Source organism: Drosophila ananassae, chromosome 3R (assembly GCF_017639315.1).
Source record: "Drosophila ananassae strain 14024-0371.13 chromosome 3R, ASM1763931v2, whole genome shotgun sequence".
NCBI lineage: Eukaryota > Metazoa > Arthropoda > Insecta > Diptera > Drosophilidae > Drosophila > Drosophila ananassae.
In genome coordinates this window covers 14,324,517-14,342,764 of record NC_057930.1, presented here as the reverse complement: position 1 = coordinate 14,342,764, position 18,248 = coordinate 14,324,517, and the positions used below count along the sequence as shown (strand labels likewise).

The 18,248-nt window shown below is 38.6% G+C and overlaps 2 protein-coding genes across 6 annotated transcripts; one reads left to right on the top strand and one right to left on the bottom strand.

The window, feature by feature from the left end:
* The first annotated feature begins 370 nt into the window (after positions 1 to 370).
* On the top strand, positions 371 to 5,165 carry LOC6498600 (lysosomal alpha-mannosidase). 2 transcript variants are annotated; one of them, XM_014906714.2, is made up of 10 exons: positions 371 to 676; positions 1,128 to 1,498; positions 1,566 to 1,771; positions 1,829 to 1,965; positions 2,363 to 2,496; positions 2,593 to 3,224; positions 3,295 to 3,515; positions 3,572 to 3,983; positions 4,041 to 4,483; positions 4,541 to 5,165. In XM_014906714.2, exons 1-10 carry the CDS (start codon positions 560 to 562, stop codon positions 5,108 to 5,110), a joined length of 3,243 nt encoding a protein of 1,080 aa, XP_014762200.1. In that variant the 5' UTR covers positions 371 to 559; the 3' UTR covers positions 5,111 to 5,165. The 2 variants fall into 2 exon arrangements, with proteins under 2 accessions (XP_014762200.1, XP_001963136.1); XM_001963100.4 differs by lacking the exon at positions 2,363 to 2,496 and adding an exon at positions 2,079 to 2,212 and having other exon boundaries at positions 372 to 676.
* A 565-nt stretch (positions 5,166 to 5,730) lies between these two features.
* Positions 5,731 to 17,727, bottom strand: LOC6496921 (RNA pseudouridylate synthase domain-containing protein 2). Of its 4 annotated transcripts, none has more exons than XM_014905947.2 (11): positions 17,668 to 17,727; positions 14,705 to 15,513; positions 8,868 to 8,960; positions 8,618 to 8,705; positions 8,333 to 8,555; positions 7,629 to 7,716; positions 7,244 to 7,464; positions 6,994 to 7,184; positions 6,698 to 6,925; positions 6,313 to 6,623; positions 5,731 to 6,254 (listed from the first exon to the last, which is right to left on the bottom strand). In XM_014905947.2, the coding sequence occupies exons 2-11, from the start codon at positions 15,452 to 15,454 to the stop codon at positions 6,180 to 6,182; spliced, it is 2,268 nt and encodes a 755-aa protein (XP_014761433.1). In that variant the 5' UTR covers positions 15,455 to 15,513; positions 17,668 to 17,727; the 3' UTR covers positions 5,731 to 6,179. The 4 variants fall into 4 exon arrangements, with proteins under 4 accessions (XP_014761433.1, XP_014761432.1, XP_014761434.1 ...); XM_014905946.3 differs by having other exon boundaries at positions 17,472 to 17,713; XM_014905948.3 differs by having other exon boundaries at positions 17,590 to 17,709.
* Between the last annotated feature and the right edge of the window lie 521 nt (positions 17,728 to 18,248).

Here is an 18,248-nt window from a genome sequence, read left to right as displayed (position 1 = left end):
AGCAACATACTTTATTTCAATGCTATCTCGCCTGCATTCGTGTGACGAAGGTTTTTAGAAACCAATTAAGCACTTGACTGGCTTTGGAGTGTGGACATGATTAAGTGGATTAAGCTGAAGACTTTATAACCATCCTCCAAAAGGAACACTTTCGAACGCGCATGTACACATTTTATAAAGCCCTATCAGTGGTTTCCATGCATTAAGACACATATACCTACCTACGCTCCTAAGTACAAACATATGTAAGTATACTCGCTCACTTTCCTCAGAGCTCAGTACCTATATATGTATATAGGTTTGGGTGTACATACTATATGGCAATAAATACGCCAGCAGAATCATTCTCAAGTAGGTCTCGAGCTGAGTTTGCGGTCTCCGGTCGGACAGTCCGCTCTGCGAAGCCACTGCGATCGGTACTACGGACATTGAGAGTCGCTCCTCATCGGGGCACATCCGAAAAATTGTGTATCTACCCATAGCCCAAGTGTCAGTTTTAGGAAAATAAACTAATTGGATGCATTTCCCCTAAAAGTAAATAAATAAAAAAAAATCTGCAATGTCGGGGAAATCCTCAGCTTGGCTGGCAATTTTGCTGGCTTTGATTTGCTTTATTTGCAATGCCAACTCTCGGAGCATTCAGCAACCGGCATCTGGATCTCAATGCGGTTATCAGGTACGTAAGATTGTAGATACAAAAATAAGAGATGCAACAGTTGCTCATGCAACATGTTGCAGGTACTGCGAGCAAGATTGAATTTGAAACCGAAAGATACAATGGTTGTAGTCTCATGATGTTAGACGAATCATTAAAATATTTTTATTTAAATCTGAATATTTAATATAATATTATATTTTAAACATATTAAGTTAATCTATGTTTATTCTCAGCTATCAGTCATTTTATTTTTTTACACCCCTTATTATTTTTTTTTATATAGAGTCCTAATTATAATTCATATATTTTTGTGCTACAGATAAGCCATAATATATAAATACAAAAACAGACTTTAATTGGTTTTTGGCTTGGTGTATATATTATTTTATAAATATTTTCATGCAATACTTGACTATATAAGAGTATGTTTTATAAAACATAAATAACAATTTAAAATCTTTTCCTTCAGAGCTGCCACCCAACAAAACCCAACATGCTGAACGTGCATCTTGTGGCACACACCCACGATGATGTGGGCTGGCTGAAGACCGTGGACCAATACTACTATGGAAGCGAGACCAGGATTCAGAAAGCTGGTGTACAATACATCATCGACTCTGTGGTTGAGGCTTTGCTGAGAGACCCCGAGAAGCGATTTATTTACGTGGAATCCGCCTTCTTCTTCAAGTGGTGGAAGGAGCAGACGCCCAAGGTCCAGGATGCCGTCAAAATGTTGGTCGAACAGGGACGACTGGAGTTTATCGGTGGAGCTTGGAGCATGAACGATGAGGCAACCACCCATTATCAAAGTGTGATTGATCAGTTCGCCTGGGGATTAAGGTGATAAGCCGATACTTATCTCAAGTATCTCAAGAACCAATTACCAATTTTGGTTGTAAAATTTCAGACTTTTGAACGACACTTTCGGAGAATGTGGCCGTCCTCGCGTTGGATGGCAAATCGATCCCTTTGGCCACTCCAGGGAGATGGCTTCCATGTTTGCTCAGATGGGCTTTGATGGCATGTTTTTCGGTCGCCTGGACTACCAGGATAAGGACGAACGTTTGATGACCAAAAACGCTGAAATGATCTGGCATGGTTCGGCCAACTTGGGTAACTATTAATCCACTTATCACCATAAATATTTATTTAAAAGGCTATTCATTTTAGGAGAACAATCGGATCTGTTCAGCGGAGCTCTCTACAACAACTACCAGGCCCCGGATGGTTTCTGTTTCGACGTTCTCTGCAGTGATACACCCATTATTGACGGCAAACACAGTCCCGATAATAATGTCAAAGAGAAGGTATGGTTTCTAGCATCCTATTTTCGTATAATTTCCATGTTTTTTGGCTTCTGGCATTTGGTTGAGTTTTCTGTCTATGTCATGTCTTTTGTTTGTGTCCTCCATGCCATCAGGTTGATGCGTTTTTGGATTTCGCCGAGACCCAATCCAAATACTACCGCACCAACAATGTCATTATCACAATGGGTGGCGATTTCACCTACCAGGCTGCTCAGATTTATTACAAAAACCTGGACAAGTTGATACGGTAATTTCACATAATTGTTATGTTCTTGCACTGCAAACTGTTAACGAAAGCCCTTAAATTCAAAATTTTCCCGTCCTGTACTCCGTCCATTATCCTCCGCTGTGCCGTCTGATTTATGAATAAAATCACATTAACCATAATGTCAAACAGGTTGATGCCTTCTTTGAATATGTCACTAAAATGGCCACCCGCTATCGCACTCAAAACGTGATCCTCACCATGGGTGAAGATTTCCACTACCAAAATGCCGATATGTGGTATAAGAATCTGGACAAGTTGATAAAGTAAGTAGGGAAGGGCTTTCCTTAACAGATAACGAGAGAAAGTGTTAGACTCATTTTGGTAACTAAATGGCATTTCCTTTTTTAACCAACTCCCAGGTATGCCAATGAGCGACAGGCTAATGGCTCAAACATAAACCTCCTGTACTCGACACCCTCGTGCTACTTGAAGTCCCTGCACGATGCAGGAATCACTTGGCCCACCAAGAGCGACGACTTCTTCCCCTATGCTTCCGATCCGCATGCCTACTGGACTGGCTACTTCACGTCCCGGCCCACTCTTAAGCGATTCGAGCGGGATGGTAATCACTTCCTGCAAGTCTGCAAGCAACTCAGCGCCCTGGCCCCCAAAAAGGCCAATGAGTTTGACCCCCATTTGAACTTTATGCGCGAGACTCTGGGCATAATGCAGCACCACGATGCCATAACAGGAACGGAAAAGGAAAAAGTAGCCCTGGATTATGCAAAGCGTCTGAGTGTCAGCTTTAAGGCGTGCGAGGCCACCACCCGGAATGTCCTTAACCAATTGTCAGTGCCAGCCAGCCAGCAGCAGAGCGGCAAATATGTTTTGGAGTTCAAAAACTGCCCCCTGCTAAACATTACCTCTTGTCCGGTTTCGGAGTCGAATGACCGCTTCTCCTTGACTTTGTACAACCCACTGGGCCATGTGGTTAGCGAGTACATAAGGATTCCAGTGAGTGGATCAGAGTACAAAATCATAGACAACAAAGGTAGGTTTACTTGGAAAATAACCTAATTTTTACAAGACATTTCTTAACAAATTATTTCTTAAACTTTCAGGCGTAGAGTTGGCCACCCAAGTGGTTCCAGTTCCTGGTACCGTCAACAATATCAAGCACCGAGCTTCCACAGCCAAATACGAGCTTGTTTTCCGGGCCACCAATATTCCTGCGTTGGGCTATAGGTCGTACTATATTGAAAAGTCTGAAAGTTCTCGAAAAACTCTGAAGCCACAAGCCACACCAAAGGCTACTTCCAGTGTTACATTCATCGGAAATGAAGTGAGTTTCTTAAAACCCAAAAATATTATCCTTCTAAGACAACAGTTTTTCTTTAGAACATTAAACTTGGATTCGATACGAATGGTTTCCTCTCAGAGGTGACAGCTGATGGTCTTACCCGACTGGTTACCCAGGACTTCTTGTTCTACGAAGGTGCTGTCGGCAACAATGCCGAGTTCCTGAACCGATCATCTGGCGCCTACATCTTCCGGCCCAACGAGAACAAGATTGACTTCTCCTCCGATCATGTGGAAATTGAGGTCTACAAGGGCGATCTGGTTGAGGAAGTCCACCAGAAGTTCAATGACTGGATCAGCCAGGTGGTGCGAGTCTACAAAAAGGATTCCTTTGCGGAGTTTGAGTGGTTGGTGGGACCTATTCCCATTGATGACAATATCGGCAAGGAGGTTATCACTCGTTTCAGCTCTGACATTGAGTCCGATGGTGTTTTCTACACGGATTCTAATGGTAAGGTAGTAGATACCTGGTCCTTACTGAGGGTTACTAATATTTCTTTCCAAACAGGTCGTGAAATGATTAAGCGAAAGCTGAACCATCGCGATACCTGGGATGTGAAGATCAACGAGGAAGTGGCTGGCAACTATTATCCCATTACCACCAAAATCGACTTGGAGGACGATACAGCCCGTATGGCCATCCTGACCGATAGAGCTCAGGGTGGCAGCTCCCTGAAGGATGGTTCCCTGGAACTGATGGTGCACCGTCGCCTTCTGCGCGATGATGCCTTCGGAGTCGGAGAGGCTCTGAATGAAACGGAATACGGGGAGGGTCTGATTGCCCGCGGCAAGCACCATCTCTTCTTCGGTCTGTCCAAGGATCGTGAAGGCGTTTCCCTAAAATCCCTTGAGCGACTGGTCCAGTTGGAGAAACTGCTGCCCACATGGAAATTCTTCAGCAACGTGGAGAACTACACGGCCGAGGAATGGCGCACTTCCTTTACCAATACTGTAAGATTATATTATTTTTTAAGTATTTAATTTCTTTATAATAATCTCTTTCTATAGTTCTCTGGAGTTTCTTTGGTCCTGCCCAAGCCCGTGCATCTGCTCACCCTGGAGCCGTGGCACGAGAACCAACTGCTGGTCCGTTTCGAGCACTTCCTGGAGAATGGCGAGGATGCGATGTACTCCAAGCCCGTTCAGTTCAATGTGAAGAATGTTCTGAGTTCCTTCAATGTGGAGAGCATGCGGGAGACTACCCTGGATGGAAATGCCTGGTTGGACGAGACCCAGCGCCTTCAATTTGCCCCCGACTCCGAGGCCGCTGCCTTCAACACCTATGGCACATTCCCGCAGGAAGCCGATTCGGTTCAGCTACTGAGGGCCGATAAACCATTACTGGAGGTTAAATACTCAGATGAAGCCCTGCCAGCCGGACAATTGGGAGCCGAGAGCAATCGCATTAAGCGTGAAATTAATCCTTCCTTATACAATATGTACGATGCCCGTAAATCCAAGTTATCCGATGAGGATATAGACATGTCCCTCTACGCTGACAGCGATAGCAAGGATTATATTGTCGAGCTGAGTCCCATGGAGATCCGTACATTTATTGTATATTTATCAGAAGCTTAAGGTTGCCGAACAAATAGCAATTTTTTAAAGAATAAATTTTTAATATTAAAGTGTATTTATGTCTCTGGTTTTATGCTTCTTCTGAGAGGTTGAAGCGTAGGAACTTAATGAACAGAATGCAGTTGTTTTTCGGTTTCTCTGGATTACATATTTAATAAGACCTTTGCTGAAATTAAATGGTCACCCCTCTTCTTTAATTAAAAAAGTAAAACATTCATAGGTGGAGGAAAGTACTGCAAGTAATTGCTGAATAATTCAAGGGAAAGCAAAAATCTACTTTAGGATACCTTCTACAATCATTCCCTCTTAGGGGAAACTTTCCTCTCAGGGGGCATTGCAAGTCCCTCTATACCCCAGAGAGGAATGTCCAGCCAAAAATACATTGTTATGTAATATAGTTGTGCAAATGAAGGCCTTACCCTCTTTAATAAAAAATGCAACAATTAGTTGCAAACGCAATGGCAGGGGCAGCCTGGAAAAGTGCATTTTAATGAAAAAAGTTTGGTTACTTTCAAAGTTTTTGGGGCAAGTGGTGTTTTAGAAGAATTTATTGCAGTCGGCCGTTTAGCTGTGATATTAAATATTCAATTTCCCACATAAAAATTCACAGTTTGGCATATTTTCTAAGAAACATTTGTAAAATTTTATTAATATCCTTGGATGAGTATATGATCTTGATTTACACTCGATATAAACTATTATCTATAAAGTTGTCTATTCCGATTATAATATTGCCTTTCACATATCGTTTATTCAGATAAGTGCATGTCTTGTATACATATAAATATACCTAATAATTTGTAATAAAAGCTTCGAATTTATTTGCACGTCTTTTCAGCTCTTGTATTAGCCTATTTGTGGTTGATTGTGAACTTTTTGTTTAGGATTCTAATATGCTACGCCTTTGTGTACATAAGTATTATTATTATTGTATTTTTTAATGCATTAACAGAAGCGTATGCATGCTATCCAATCTTAAAGGCACAGTATTTATTTATGATATATATATAAATATATGTTTTTGTTGATTTTGGTCTGCTTGGTTCCTAATGTACGTAGTATAGTGTACTCATGTGGAGTCTAAGTGGTCCCAATCGTTGCGGGCCCAGTTTGGTAACTCAGTTTCATACTCCCAGCCAGGGCCCTGAAAAAATAAAGACTATTAAAATAATATATTTTATTTAATAAAGTTATAACGTCACCTTGTACTTCCATGCATGCAGATACATTATAAGGTCCTTCGACTTTGGATCGCGATAGTGAACTTTGCACTCGTAGCAGTGCTCATCAACGGTGACCTTGTTCAGTTTTGACCCACTCTCACCCCCAAAACCGGCAACTGAATCCATGGAACCACTTTCCGGGGAAGACTTCGGTGCGGTAACTGGATATTCTTTGACAATATTGGTTTGTTCTACATTTTTAACACCAAGTTCCGGCTGTTGGGCCTCGATACAGGGCGGAGTAGTTTCCCGTGAATTTATACCCACATCATCGTCACTATGGTGGACAACTGGAGAATGATATTTTTAAAAGTGAGAAATAAATTAGAAAAATTAGAAACAAAAGCGTATGCTAAACACCCACCGGAAGTGTGCTCGCTGCTGAGACTTTCGCCGTCGGTTTCATCCTTGGAGTTCTTAAACATTGATATATCGGAATCACAATCTATGCCCAACCAATTCTCCGCATTATGTATATTTATGAGATCTCGGATTAGCTCATCGTCTGACTTCCCACCGATATCGCCGGATCGACCCTTCAGGGGTCCAAACACTTCGTGATTGTATAGAGGATCGTTCAGAATGGGGTAGCCTATAAAAAGAAACAACGTTGTTCTTGGAAACAACAAATGGGAACTGAAATTGTGAAGAACCTCTTACCCAAGTACTGCAAATGCACTCGAATCTGATGCATTCGTCCGGTGAGTGGCTTGCACAGAACTACACTGGTTGTGCCATTCTGCGATAGCTTTTGGAAAGTCGTTGTACAATCTTTGCCCTTTGGCGACACCTTGCAAACGCCAATTTTGTAGCTAACCACTTCAATGGGTTCCTTGCACTCCACAACGCCACTGATAAGTATTAATTATTATTAAAAAATATATATGTTTTATGGGAAGTGTTTACTTACTCTGGGAAAACACCTTCGACCCGGCAAATATACTCCTTCTCCACCTGCCTGTTGCGTATTTGTTGCTCCATTTGTCGCGCTTTCTTGGGACTCCTTCCGAATAACAACAGTCCTGACGTGAGACGATCTAGACGATGAATCGTCCTTAGATTCTTGAGATTGAACTCCTTGGCAAGTATAAAGACTACAGTATTATGCCTGTACCGTCCACATGGATGTACCTGAAACAATTGCATTTAAGAATAAGCCTTAAAAAAGATCCTACAATTAAGTTATAATTATTTTGCGTAAGTGATAACAGAAAAATATTAGACTTAAACAGAAGTAGCTTGGATTGATTTTTGTATAGAAAATGTGTAAAATGGCAGTCGTTTAAGCCACTTACAGGTATCGATGCTGGCTTATTTACAACTACTATGTCCTCATCCATATGCACAATTTTAATTGGTTGACAAGTCACAGGTACTTCGTGTCTGTAAAGATAGCCGTGAAATTTAAGTGTTAGTTTGATATTTCATCTCCGTCGTTTGTTGCTTAAGAGATTGGAAATGCAATAACGTTATGCAATATGGAATGAAATTAAGACATTAATAATGAGTCAACTTAAATCAATAAACTTATAAATAATGGTTCATTATTTGCAGAAATGTGGAGCAGACTTTCACTATTGTGGCGCGCAGCTTGGCGGTTTCATCATGTGATATCGTAAATTTTTGTGGTAAGTGATTGAAGACAATTCTTGGGATAAATATTAAAACCCAAAAACTCATTAAAAAGCCGCTCCCCTGTAAATTGGGAATTTGATTTCGTAAATTAATTTTCGAAAATGAAGACAAAGATGCTTGTAGGAAGTTGTCACTTGGTTGCCTTGAGTTATTAATGATGTTCACACAATTGTTCATGGTATATATATTTTGACACTTTATTCACAATTTGATTTGCGATGCACTGGCATTTTTTGAGCATTAGAAACAGACATTATATGTAAATATTTAGCAAGCACAGTATGACGGAAGTATATGGAAGATAAATCACTTGAATTGCATGGCTTTGCTTGAGAAAGACAATTAAGAATTTTAATTATTTTACCTGTGAACAATATTAGCCAGTAGATCGTTGTGCTTCAGCCGATAATCAATGGGCACTTTCTCAAAGTTCACTGTCAAGGTGCCAGTTTGGATGCATCGTTCATACTCCTCGGCGGGATGGGCTCGGAACTCGCGGGAGAATATGTCCAGAATCTTCTCACCCACCCATCGACCCTTCGTGAAGGTTGTGAATGTAAAGTAATATGGATAGACCTTTCGAAGACCTATTCAATAATCATTCACTCAGTCCAAGTTCCACCAGAATTGTTAAATATAAAAGACTTGCCGTTTTCCATGTAGTAGGAGGTCTCTTGATATCTCTCATCCGTGAATCCGGGTCTTTTAGCCTTCAATGCCTTAGTCTCGAGTTTAGCCTTGAAAAATGGTTACATAACATTAGGTTTCGTAAATAGCTACTACTTCATGAGAAGTTTATTGCATGATTGAGCATTTAGCAAATAAAAATCTTGAAAATGCTCACTAGTCGTGATCAATTACTGGACGCATCTAATGAATAATAAATGATTGATATTTACCTTCTTTAATTCTTTTATTTGATCGTTATCCTCGGTTTTGCGCTTTTCGGGGACTTTGACTTTTAGAATTTCCGACTCCCTCGGAGAAGTAGTCTGTAACAGAAGATACAATGCACTTTGTTTAATTATGGAAGTGAAATCCAAAATTCCAAGAAGCTTAAGATCAAAAAAAGAAATATGCTTTTCCATCATAATTTTTTGTCTTTAAAAATTGGGTCAAAGTAAGATGCTCTTGGTGGTACTCGGGTTACATTTGTGTTTTGAATTACGTAAGTTCACATAGATACGTAAATATTGTTCTAGGAAGACGTACATATATTTATAAACAGTTGGGGATATGTACTTGCCTTCGATGTTTATATGTATGATATTTGTTTGGTGAAGGCATCAGAGCTACTATTGGCTGACGTTTGTCTTTAATGCACGGTACTCGCAAGGTAAACGAGCATATTGAGTTCTATTTAGTTAAATATATTATAAACTAAGGGCGTCTTTTTTTATGAGTCTAAGGGGTCTTGATTTGAACATTAATTTAATAATAATTGATTGGGTTTGGTTTTGAGATGTTGAATTCTTTTAAGATATGGTTTCTATAGCTCTTGTGTCCTGTCTGTTTTTTGTTTAAAGATTAAACTTAAATAAACATTAAATCAGTACTTAATTCTACCTAATTCTTCTATGAAAGTGTTCTAACTCTTCTTGTAACTCATTCTATAATAGACTGTCTATTTCAAGATAAACATGTAAGCTTTCAACAATGTAATACCTTGAAATCTTTCATAATCAATTAGAAAACAATAATTTTCAGCCAGATGTCTGGTTTAATAAGAAACCAATTAAAGAATCTCAAGTACCGGGTATCTGGTAGTCGAATTACTTCATTATGGCTTTCTTGTGTTCGCTGTGCTTTCCTTGGCAATGCGCCCAACGAGTGATGGAAACATGTTGCATGCCCAAAAAGTCGCGCGGGAGAGCAACGGATGGACCCGACCCCAAAGACCACGGGAGATGAGACTAGATGATATTCTGTCTGGCAGAGCTACGGTTCTCTATGAAATCCCCATGAGCAGCGGACGAGATCCTACAGTTACAATGGATCTAAGATGCGTATACACATATGCATGACCGTGTACATATTTTAAAAAGAGTCTCAACCCCAGAACAATGCACAAGCGATACTCTCGAAATATATGAATTCGTTTTAAATTTAGATCATTATAAACAGCCGAATATATACTAGCGCCGTTGTACTAACCTAAAAATTAGCCAAAAGAAATAAATACTTGAGTAGTTTCACCTGCTCAAGTATCAGAAATCGTAACATGTCAAGAGTTGGAGTGTCTTTATGTTTGGGTTTCCCGATCTGCTAGTAGAGATTATAGTTTTACTACAATTGAGCTTTAGTTTTCAAAAGAACATGAACTTTAATATTTTTAAATGTCCGGATCTTGTCAAATGTCTTGTTTTTTGTGTAAAGATTGGATTTCAGAAACATTTGTTTAACGGCTAGGGGTTCTCCGAAACAATATCTTAAAAAAACAATTTGGGAAACAACTGATTGTTTCACTTTCAGTCAAGAGGAAACTCAATTTCCGATTTGTGGCTCATCCAAACATTGTTTTTTTTGTTTATCTAATTTATAGCCTATCGTGATATCCGCACAAAAACTAAAGTTGATTACATAAAATTTAAATACAAGAAACTTAAACAATTATTTCAATCGTCATATCATAACATGCAATAACCATTTTTCACTTCGTTGATGGCTCAGAGGCCCGGGAATAATTGTTTATTTTTGCAGCAAACACAAGTTAGCAATGAGTATCTGGCTTTCTGGGCTTCTGGCTTTTACAAGGCCCCTAAAAATACGGACGGCAGTAAATATTTGTTAAGACTACATTAGTGCATGTTCAACACCGAAAATAAACCATTTTTGATTGACATGAAAATGAAAAATATACCTCCCCATAGGCTACGAAAGGCACACATGTCTAGAATGTAGGGCCTGCTAATGGAAAATTCGAATCTGGTTCAAAATTAGTCTCGCCTGATTATATCTGGCAAAAAATAAGTTTGCACTGGCCAATTACCACTATGATGATTTCCATCGAAGACAAATGAATGAAGACCTCCTACACGCTTTTTACGTCTACTCATCCATGAGAGATGAATATAAACGAAGATGATCAATTAATTGAATCATTCAACAGCGGAGACCTGTTGCCAGCGATCGTGGCGTACGGCTCATGGCACTCACACATTCCCATAATTATCTTAAATGTATTAAAAAAAATTCTATAGATACCTATAGAATTGTACATACATATATCTAGACTTATGCATATACGAGATACATCTATATGTGCACGAAAAAAATGCATATCCAATTATACTCGTTGCCCCAGAGTTTGGAGTATATTGGTTTTCCAAACGAGACACAGTCCTCATAGTGGTCGTACATATACGATCTGTCTGGGGCACTCGGTTGACCGAGATATTCGATTGGAACCCGTGTTTTAACTTTGCCTTCAAGGTGACTCCGAGGTATTTCTTTGTCGGGAAATTTATGCAAACTATATCATTTTTTTTCTATCACATTTTTGATATAATTTCATGCGAATGCCGGGCCGGCACTATGCCGGCTGCGTCTGATTCTAGCACTAGCAGAATATATTTATGAGTCCGCCCACCCCAAGGCTGATCATGGAGAAGATCGCTGGGGGGCGAAGTACAAGGCGGGGGCGGCACGCTTTTATCGCCTGCACACCACTGCGCTATATGTTGCGCAAGGTGCGAGTGCCGAGTGCCACATCCGAGTGCGGGTGCGAGGAGACCCACAAAAGTCAGCCCCCGGGTCTGGAAGACAACACGTGACTACTGCCCACGGTTTTATTAATTATCAATTTTCAAGAGCACTCATAATAGAACTATAGTTTCTTTTCTTCTCTTGTTTTTTCACTCTTCACATATATATTATTCATAATTTTTGAGAGGCTATTCGAAAGCTAGTTTTCTATTTTGTTATTCTTGATTTCATTAACGCGTAGCATTAATTGTTCATAAACAAATCACAATGATTTCGTTTTAAAAGAGTGAGTCTACTTATCAAGTCAATAAACTCAAAGGAATATTGCTAATCAGGTAAGAAAATTGTTTTAAAAAATAAATTATATAATATGAATTTTTTCATTTAATTTATTCAAAATTTGTGTCTTTAACTTTCTTTTATTTTATTGTTATGTATTCCTTTTCTTAGCAAAATTTTCGAAAGCGTTCATAAATAAATAAATTTTATTTATTCTTTTAAATCATTCATGAGCCAAAATAACAATTTATTTTGAAAGGATAAATGGATTTATAAAGTCATTATAATATAAGAAATTTTGCATTTGAGTTTTTTTAATAAAATGAAATAGTCTGATTTCCAAAAACGTTCAATCACAAATACAAATTTTTGAAAAATATGTACTGAGTCTGTATAAGTTTTCTTTTTAGGATAAAATTCAATAGAAAAAAATTGTATATTTTATTTATCTTGCACTTAAGTCAAAGGTTAGAATTTTTTTACTATTATTAACTAATTTATGCGTATATCGTAAAAATAATTATTGAAAGAAATGACTTTCCTATGCAAATATTTCTCATAAACAAGTGCCATAATTCATGTTTTACGATCTCATAGTTCGTTAATTTTACCTTAAAATTGTACTTAAATTATTTTTGAAGACGTCCTCTATCTTGATATGATTTTTTAATTGTATAGGCTAGGCCATTGGTACTCATACAACGTCATAAATAAACACCACCACTAGCAATTAAAAAGTTGCGAACAAATAAAAATGTGCACAGGGAAATTAGCAATTCTAATTATGATATGTCTGATATATACCTAGAATTTTTTCTTTGCAATTAAAATATCTCAGTGAGTTAACTGTGAAATCCGTAGGCGCTTTTTTGACTTGAAGGAGAAACAAAACTAGATTGATTCAAGTAGGTTTGCACCAAGTATGGTAAGTTGTTGCAAGTGCATTCAAGTGGCGGCAGCAGCAGCAACATTTGCGAAAAGCCGGTTGCTAAAAGCTAAGAATGGTCCAGTGACATTCTATTCGTCTGATCCTATAACGGTGCTTATCTACTTAGCCATAAATGATACAATTTTCCAGTTCTCTGCTCCTATACAGAGCTCATCTTGAACCGAAGATGAACAGGAAATCCAGATCAGAGGTGGCAGCAATCCTCTTGGCTTAAAAGGGGTTCTTAAACGAAGTTCTTCGTTTGAAAACATGTTTTTAAACAAGCTTTATTTTAGCCATCATTAGGGTAAAGATGTTTGAGAAACACAGGTGCATTATACAGTGTATTCAAGGTATTTAAAAGTTTATATTATGGGCAAGAAAAACAAATGTTTCCAAACGGTGTGCACTTTCAGGCACATGTGGCTTTTTAATGTGAATGAATTGTAATCAAAGGAAATTTGTAAGACAATTTGTAATAATTTTAAATGGGGGATATAAAATCGAAATGATGCCAAAAATCAATTGATGCGAATAGATCAAAGAATATGAGCTGGAAATAGCTTTCCGGATAGGTAGAAATATTTAGTGACCCCTCGTTTTGACGCCACTGACCCGTCTTATTGTCTACCTTACAAACGAGTGTTGTTATTGTGTATTTAGATGCAGCTTACTGGATTTTCATGGTCATATATGTACAGTGTAGATACATAAGCTTGGCAAGTGTAAAGTTATAGACACTGAAATGCGTCAATTACTTATGTGCATTAAACAATGGAAAACATCTCGGAGCCGCAACTAGCATGTTTTGGGAGGAGGAGGAGGCTAGGCTATAACAGAAACCTTGACCAACTCAGTTGGCTGCCCGCTCACCATTTGGCTTATGAAATCATCGGGTTTCAAAAGATAGCCGCAAAAGGCCCTGCAAACAGCAGCTAAGTAGTGTATAATAAAGCCGTATCTAGCCAACTGGAAAATCTGAGAGCCGAAATGTAACCAGACTTAAAACAAATGCTACTTCAGATGATTTTATTGTAAAATAAAAACACGCTAAATATACGTATTGTCGGGTAAGAAACTTTCAAATACGAAATAATTTGTGATTAATTTTGACATCACGTTGGCAAAAAAAATGAGGCAACACCTCGTTATGGAGTAACATCAGTAAGTGGTAGACCAATTAGTGGTGATTGAGGCTTTTAGTTTAGATTCAAGTTTGTACTTTAATGCTTCGAAATAGGGACTTAATGTAAGTTCTGGTTTAAAAAAAATGCTTTTAGGAAGACTTTCTTTAATCCCTTTGATTGAAGATCAGTTTTTGAGTGATTCCTAAGCTTTATAAAGGGGCATTATCTTTTTAAAAGACAGTTAAAAGGTATTATTGCATAATGTATATTAACTAATACGCATTTTTCCCATAAACTACTATGAAAAAGAGGCAAGCACGTCCGAAATCTTTTAAATATATGTTTTGTTTTTGAAACAAAATATCATTATTTTGACCAGAAACTATAAAGTACAAACTAATGTGGCTAATAAAATCTGAAATCAGACATAGTTTGTTTTTAAAATATAAGAAATTACTAATGCCAATGGGAGCTATAAAATCCTCAACAGAAAAACACAAAAAAAAAAACTGCTCAAAACTAAAATAAACTTGAATTATAAGGAAATACACATTTCTTGATATTAGATAACGCCTGTTCCCTCAGTGTACGTATTGTAGTTTTATTCAGTTGAGAGCAAATAAGTTTTAACCTTCGTTTGAACACAAACAGTGGGTTTCGCTACGAGCACTAGGCAAACAGGTAGGTAGCTACTCACCTTTTTATTTGTCGGCACCTCGGCACCTGGCAAGATCTGGATAGAGGAGAGCGGCGGGGCCGGATTCCGCAGCCCGACCAGCCCGTTGCTCAGATTGAGATTGATGGCGGACGACAGGTGGTTCAGCTCCTGGGGCAGGCAGTTCAGCGGCTGGACCAGGGGCTGGACACAGGGGGCGGATGTTGCCCGCTGGGCCATCTGCACGGGCATCTGGACGGGCACCGAAGTGGGCGTCTGCTGGCCCAGGCCCGGTGCTCCTCCGGCAGCAGCGGCGGCGGCTAGAAGTGACTGCTGGGCGGCCGTCGGCATGGGAACTCCTCCGAAGGCAGCATGCCCTGCTCCGGCATTGGGGGAGTAGTAAGCGCCCATCGGCAGGGAGGAGAACATGGCGGAGTGCATCAGGTGCGACTGCTGGGTAGGATTCAACTGTCCGGCATATCCTTGGGCCTGGCCGGCGTTGAGGAGCTGTGGCGCCAGGTTGTAGGGTGATCCCATTGAGAAATGCGCTCCCGGAGCGGCGCTCGGATGAAGAGCTGGCTGCTGGTAGTTTGCCGGCGGGGCGGCCGCCGTGTTTGGCGACAGTTGCTGCTGCATTTGAGGCTGGGCGGCAAATATCCCGCCGCCCACAGAGGCGGCTCCCAGTTTGTCCAGGAACGGGGACTGCATCGTCTGGAGGAGCTTCTGCTGGTGCTGCTGGGCTGCCAGGGTCCAGGGCAGATACCACGCACAAGATGCCGGAGAATTCTGCATTGTTCCGACGGCTACTTCTCTAGGTTTCTGTGTTTATTATATCACTTTCAGCGAAGAAACTGTAGATTGGATTGGATTGTTTGTTTAATTTGGGCTGTTTCTTATTTCTCTTTTATCGAAAATAACATTAATTACGTTTGGCTAATACAACAGCTGCACAGATTTCAACAATTAAAATCACACACAGAGTTATTTCGAGTTTTAGGACCATTTGTTTATATTGATTGCGCAGTGAATTGTAGAGTCCATTGGATTTTTTTCTATGGGTTTTATAAGTAAATTACAGATCTATGAAATGAATGAGTGTGAATGGTTATGGAGGCTAACTTCGACTGTTTTATTTGAGAATAAAAACAGATTTAAGGCTCTATATTGTGAATTAAAAATATAAACAAATTGCTAAACAAAATGTTTATTTATTTTTTAGTGTTTATGAACACCTATTCGGCATTATGTATAAAATCGAAGGTATATAAATGTTCGTGCGTTAATTTGTGGTTTCTATTAGCAGAAGGCCGTTAACCAATTCCCCATCACAGCCTTAAATAAAAAGTCGGAACTATATGTTTATTGGTTTTGAACTTCATAAAGTGATCATGTGCTCTGTTTTTGAAAAACAGTCCAGTTTTATGGGTATATGAAAACATATTCACGAAAGAACAACATGCAGTTCAAAGGTTTGGCAGAGAGTAATTCATTAGCCATCTGGATCTTTTGCTGGCCAAACCTCAAGGGGGAGACAAAGTAATGTGTGTCTAATATATCCTCTAAAATATGTATAAACCTATATTTTTCTCGTGTACATGCGTCTTTTCAGATTTTTGCCAAATGGCATTGCGTATGCGTGCCTCATTCTATATAAATTCAAACCTATATATACGTGTAATGAAACAATACGTATACGACAGAACGCATTAAGATATCGGCTCACGATATAGTGTTTAGAGAGTCAACTATCAAAAATCAGGTATACAGACTGACGGGCTAAATATTTCTCACCACCTACTGAGACAAATGGCACAAATGTGCACGTGTAAACATTTCTATTTACTCAAGGAGCTTGTGCTAAAATAAGTTTTTGTATATTACTAGGTCTTTTTCGACGGCTCGTGTTCGTCAAGAAACCAGAAAGAAAATTTGAAATTTTTCAGTTCCCTAATACGTAGGAATGTACATAAACACATAGATATCATAGATATAGACACACTCGTTTTTGTCATCACTCGTCTTTTGTTTTAGTTCCATTTTATCAAAATATCAACCACAATTGTGTATCATTCGAGTGGTTTAGTACATTTTTCAAAAGAAAAAACCGAAATTCTTGCATAACTATATTATGTAGTCTATAAGGAAGAATATCTTTTTCTTCAGTACCAAAACGAAACAGATATATAGGCGACGGAACGCGTGTGTAAGGTCCCCAGATCTTAAGAGGATGACAATAGATCATGGGCTTAAAAACAAGAACAAATTTTAGTGGGAGCTACCTTCTATATTTAAAAGACACCGACTACATATATATAATAGATGCCAATTTTTTGTATTAGCCGAAGGTGCCTGGCCAAAGTAAATCCAATTTCACTGCTGGTACAAAATTTTGAAACGCCTCGACGCATTTCATGTACCGAAACAAAATATTATTAATGGACCATTTGTGCGCCAATGGGGAATATTATTAGTTCTCGTATTCTTGTGCGTATAATACGCTATCTATATAGTAACCTATGTATTGTACACATATCCAATTGGTTCAGGTCTTCAGCATATTATTAAATAAGATCTCAAACTCGAAAATGTGCCTCTGACAAATAATGTCATAATGGTCGTCCTCTAATATCAAATTATGTGGTTATGGGAAATTAGCGTGTTAATTATGTGAGTGTTTAGTCATCTGTCCATCTTAGACTATATAATCTTGATTCCTTTGATCATTCGCGTATCATGATATTATGTCATTGATGTTGTATTTTTTTGGTAAAAGATTTCTGTATTTATGTTTTAGTTTTGTTTCCTTTACTTTTCAAACAGGCCGGCAAATCACAGTTTTTGGTTCAAAATATAGATTGTCACTTCCACTCAGAGTCTTGTTTACGAAAAAGAATAAATATTTAATAAAAGGTGCCAGCAGCACCTACCAGCCGTTGGCTTCAAGTAAGTGGCATCACACGCGAAATCGGTATGTTTTCAAATGCTTGCCGTGCACGTTTCAATACCTGTCCGACTCTCACGCGGCAGCACCTGCTCTAGACGAAATCAAAAAACCGAATAAACTCGGGAAAGCACCGAGCCAAGCCAACTTGCTTTTCGCCGTGGTGGGTTTTCATTATGGTGGAAAGGAAAATTCGAACGCGGCTACGTTGGTCATTTTTTTTTATTATTTTTAGTTTTCTTAAAGATTAGAACTCGTTAATGTAACTTAAAATCTTGAATAAATTATGAATTTGTAATATTTAATATTTAAGAAAACGATGCTGTTTTCTAACACTCATATGCACTGTTGCTCTGAAGTTGTTTTTAGGCCTTTTTTATTGAAAAAGAAGTAAATTAAAGAGTTTTAGCAATCTTCAATTATTTAACAGTCTAGAAATTTAAAATTTTAAATATATTCTTTCATAATTCCCGCGGATTATGGGGCGTATGAGCAATGCGTTTCTCATAACTCATACGTCCTGTGTGCTTTTGCTTATTTTCCTTAGACTTAAAATATTTCCCACACTAAATATATTCTAGATAAAATGGCATAAAATGTCTTTATTATTTTAATATATTTAAATTTTTATTCATTTTCGTTAAA

What these genes read in the sequence shown, in the direction of transcription:
- LOC6496921 (XM_014905947.2), bottom strand. Translation starts at nt 15,454, where the DNA reads ATGCAGAATTCTCCGGCATCTTGTGCGTGGTATCTGCCCTGGACCCTG. An exon ending in CTGGCTAATATTGTTCACAG is followed by an intron (nt 7,717 to 8,332) that starts GTAAAATAATTA and finishes CTATCTTTACAG; the next exon opens with ACACGAAGTACCTGTGACTT. An exon ending in ATAAGCCAGCATCGATACCT is followed by an intron (nt 7,465 to 7,628) that starts GTAAGTGGCTTA and finishes CAATTGTTTCAG; the next exon opens with GTACATCCATGTGGACGGTA.
- LOC6498600 (XM_014906714.2), top strand. Translation starts at nt 560, where the DNA reads ATGTCGGGGAAATCCTCAGCTTGGCTGGCAATTTTGCTGGCTTTGATT. An exon ending in ATAATAATGTCAAAGAGAAG is followed by an intron (nt 1,966 to 2,362) that starts GTATGGTTTCTA and finishes AATGTCAAACAG; the next exon opens with GTTGATGCCTTCTTTGAATA. An exon ending in CAAAATCATAGACAACAAAG is followed by an intron (nt 3,225 to 3,294) that starts GTAGGTTTACTT and finishes TTAAACTTTCAG; the next exon opens with GCGTAGAGTTGGCCACCCAA.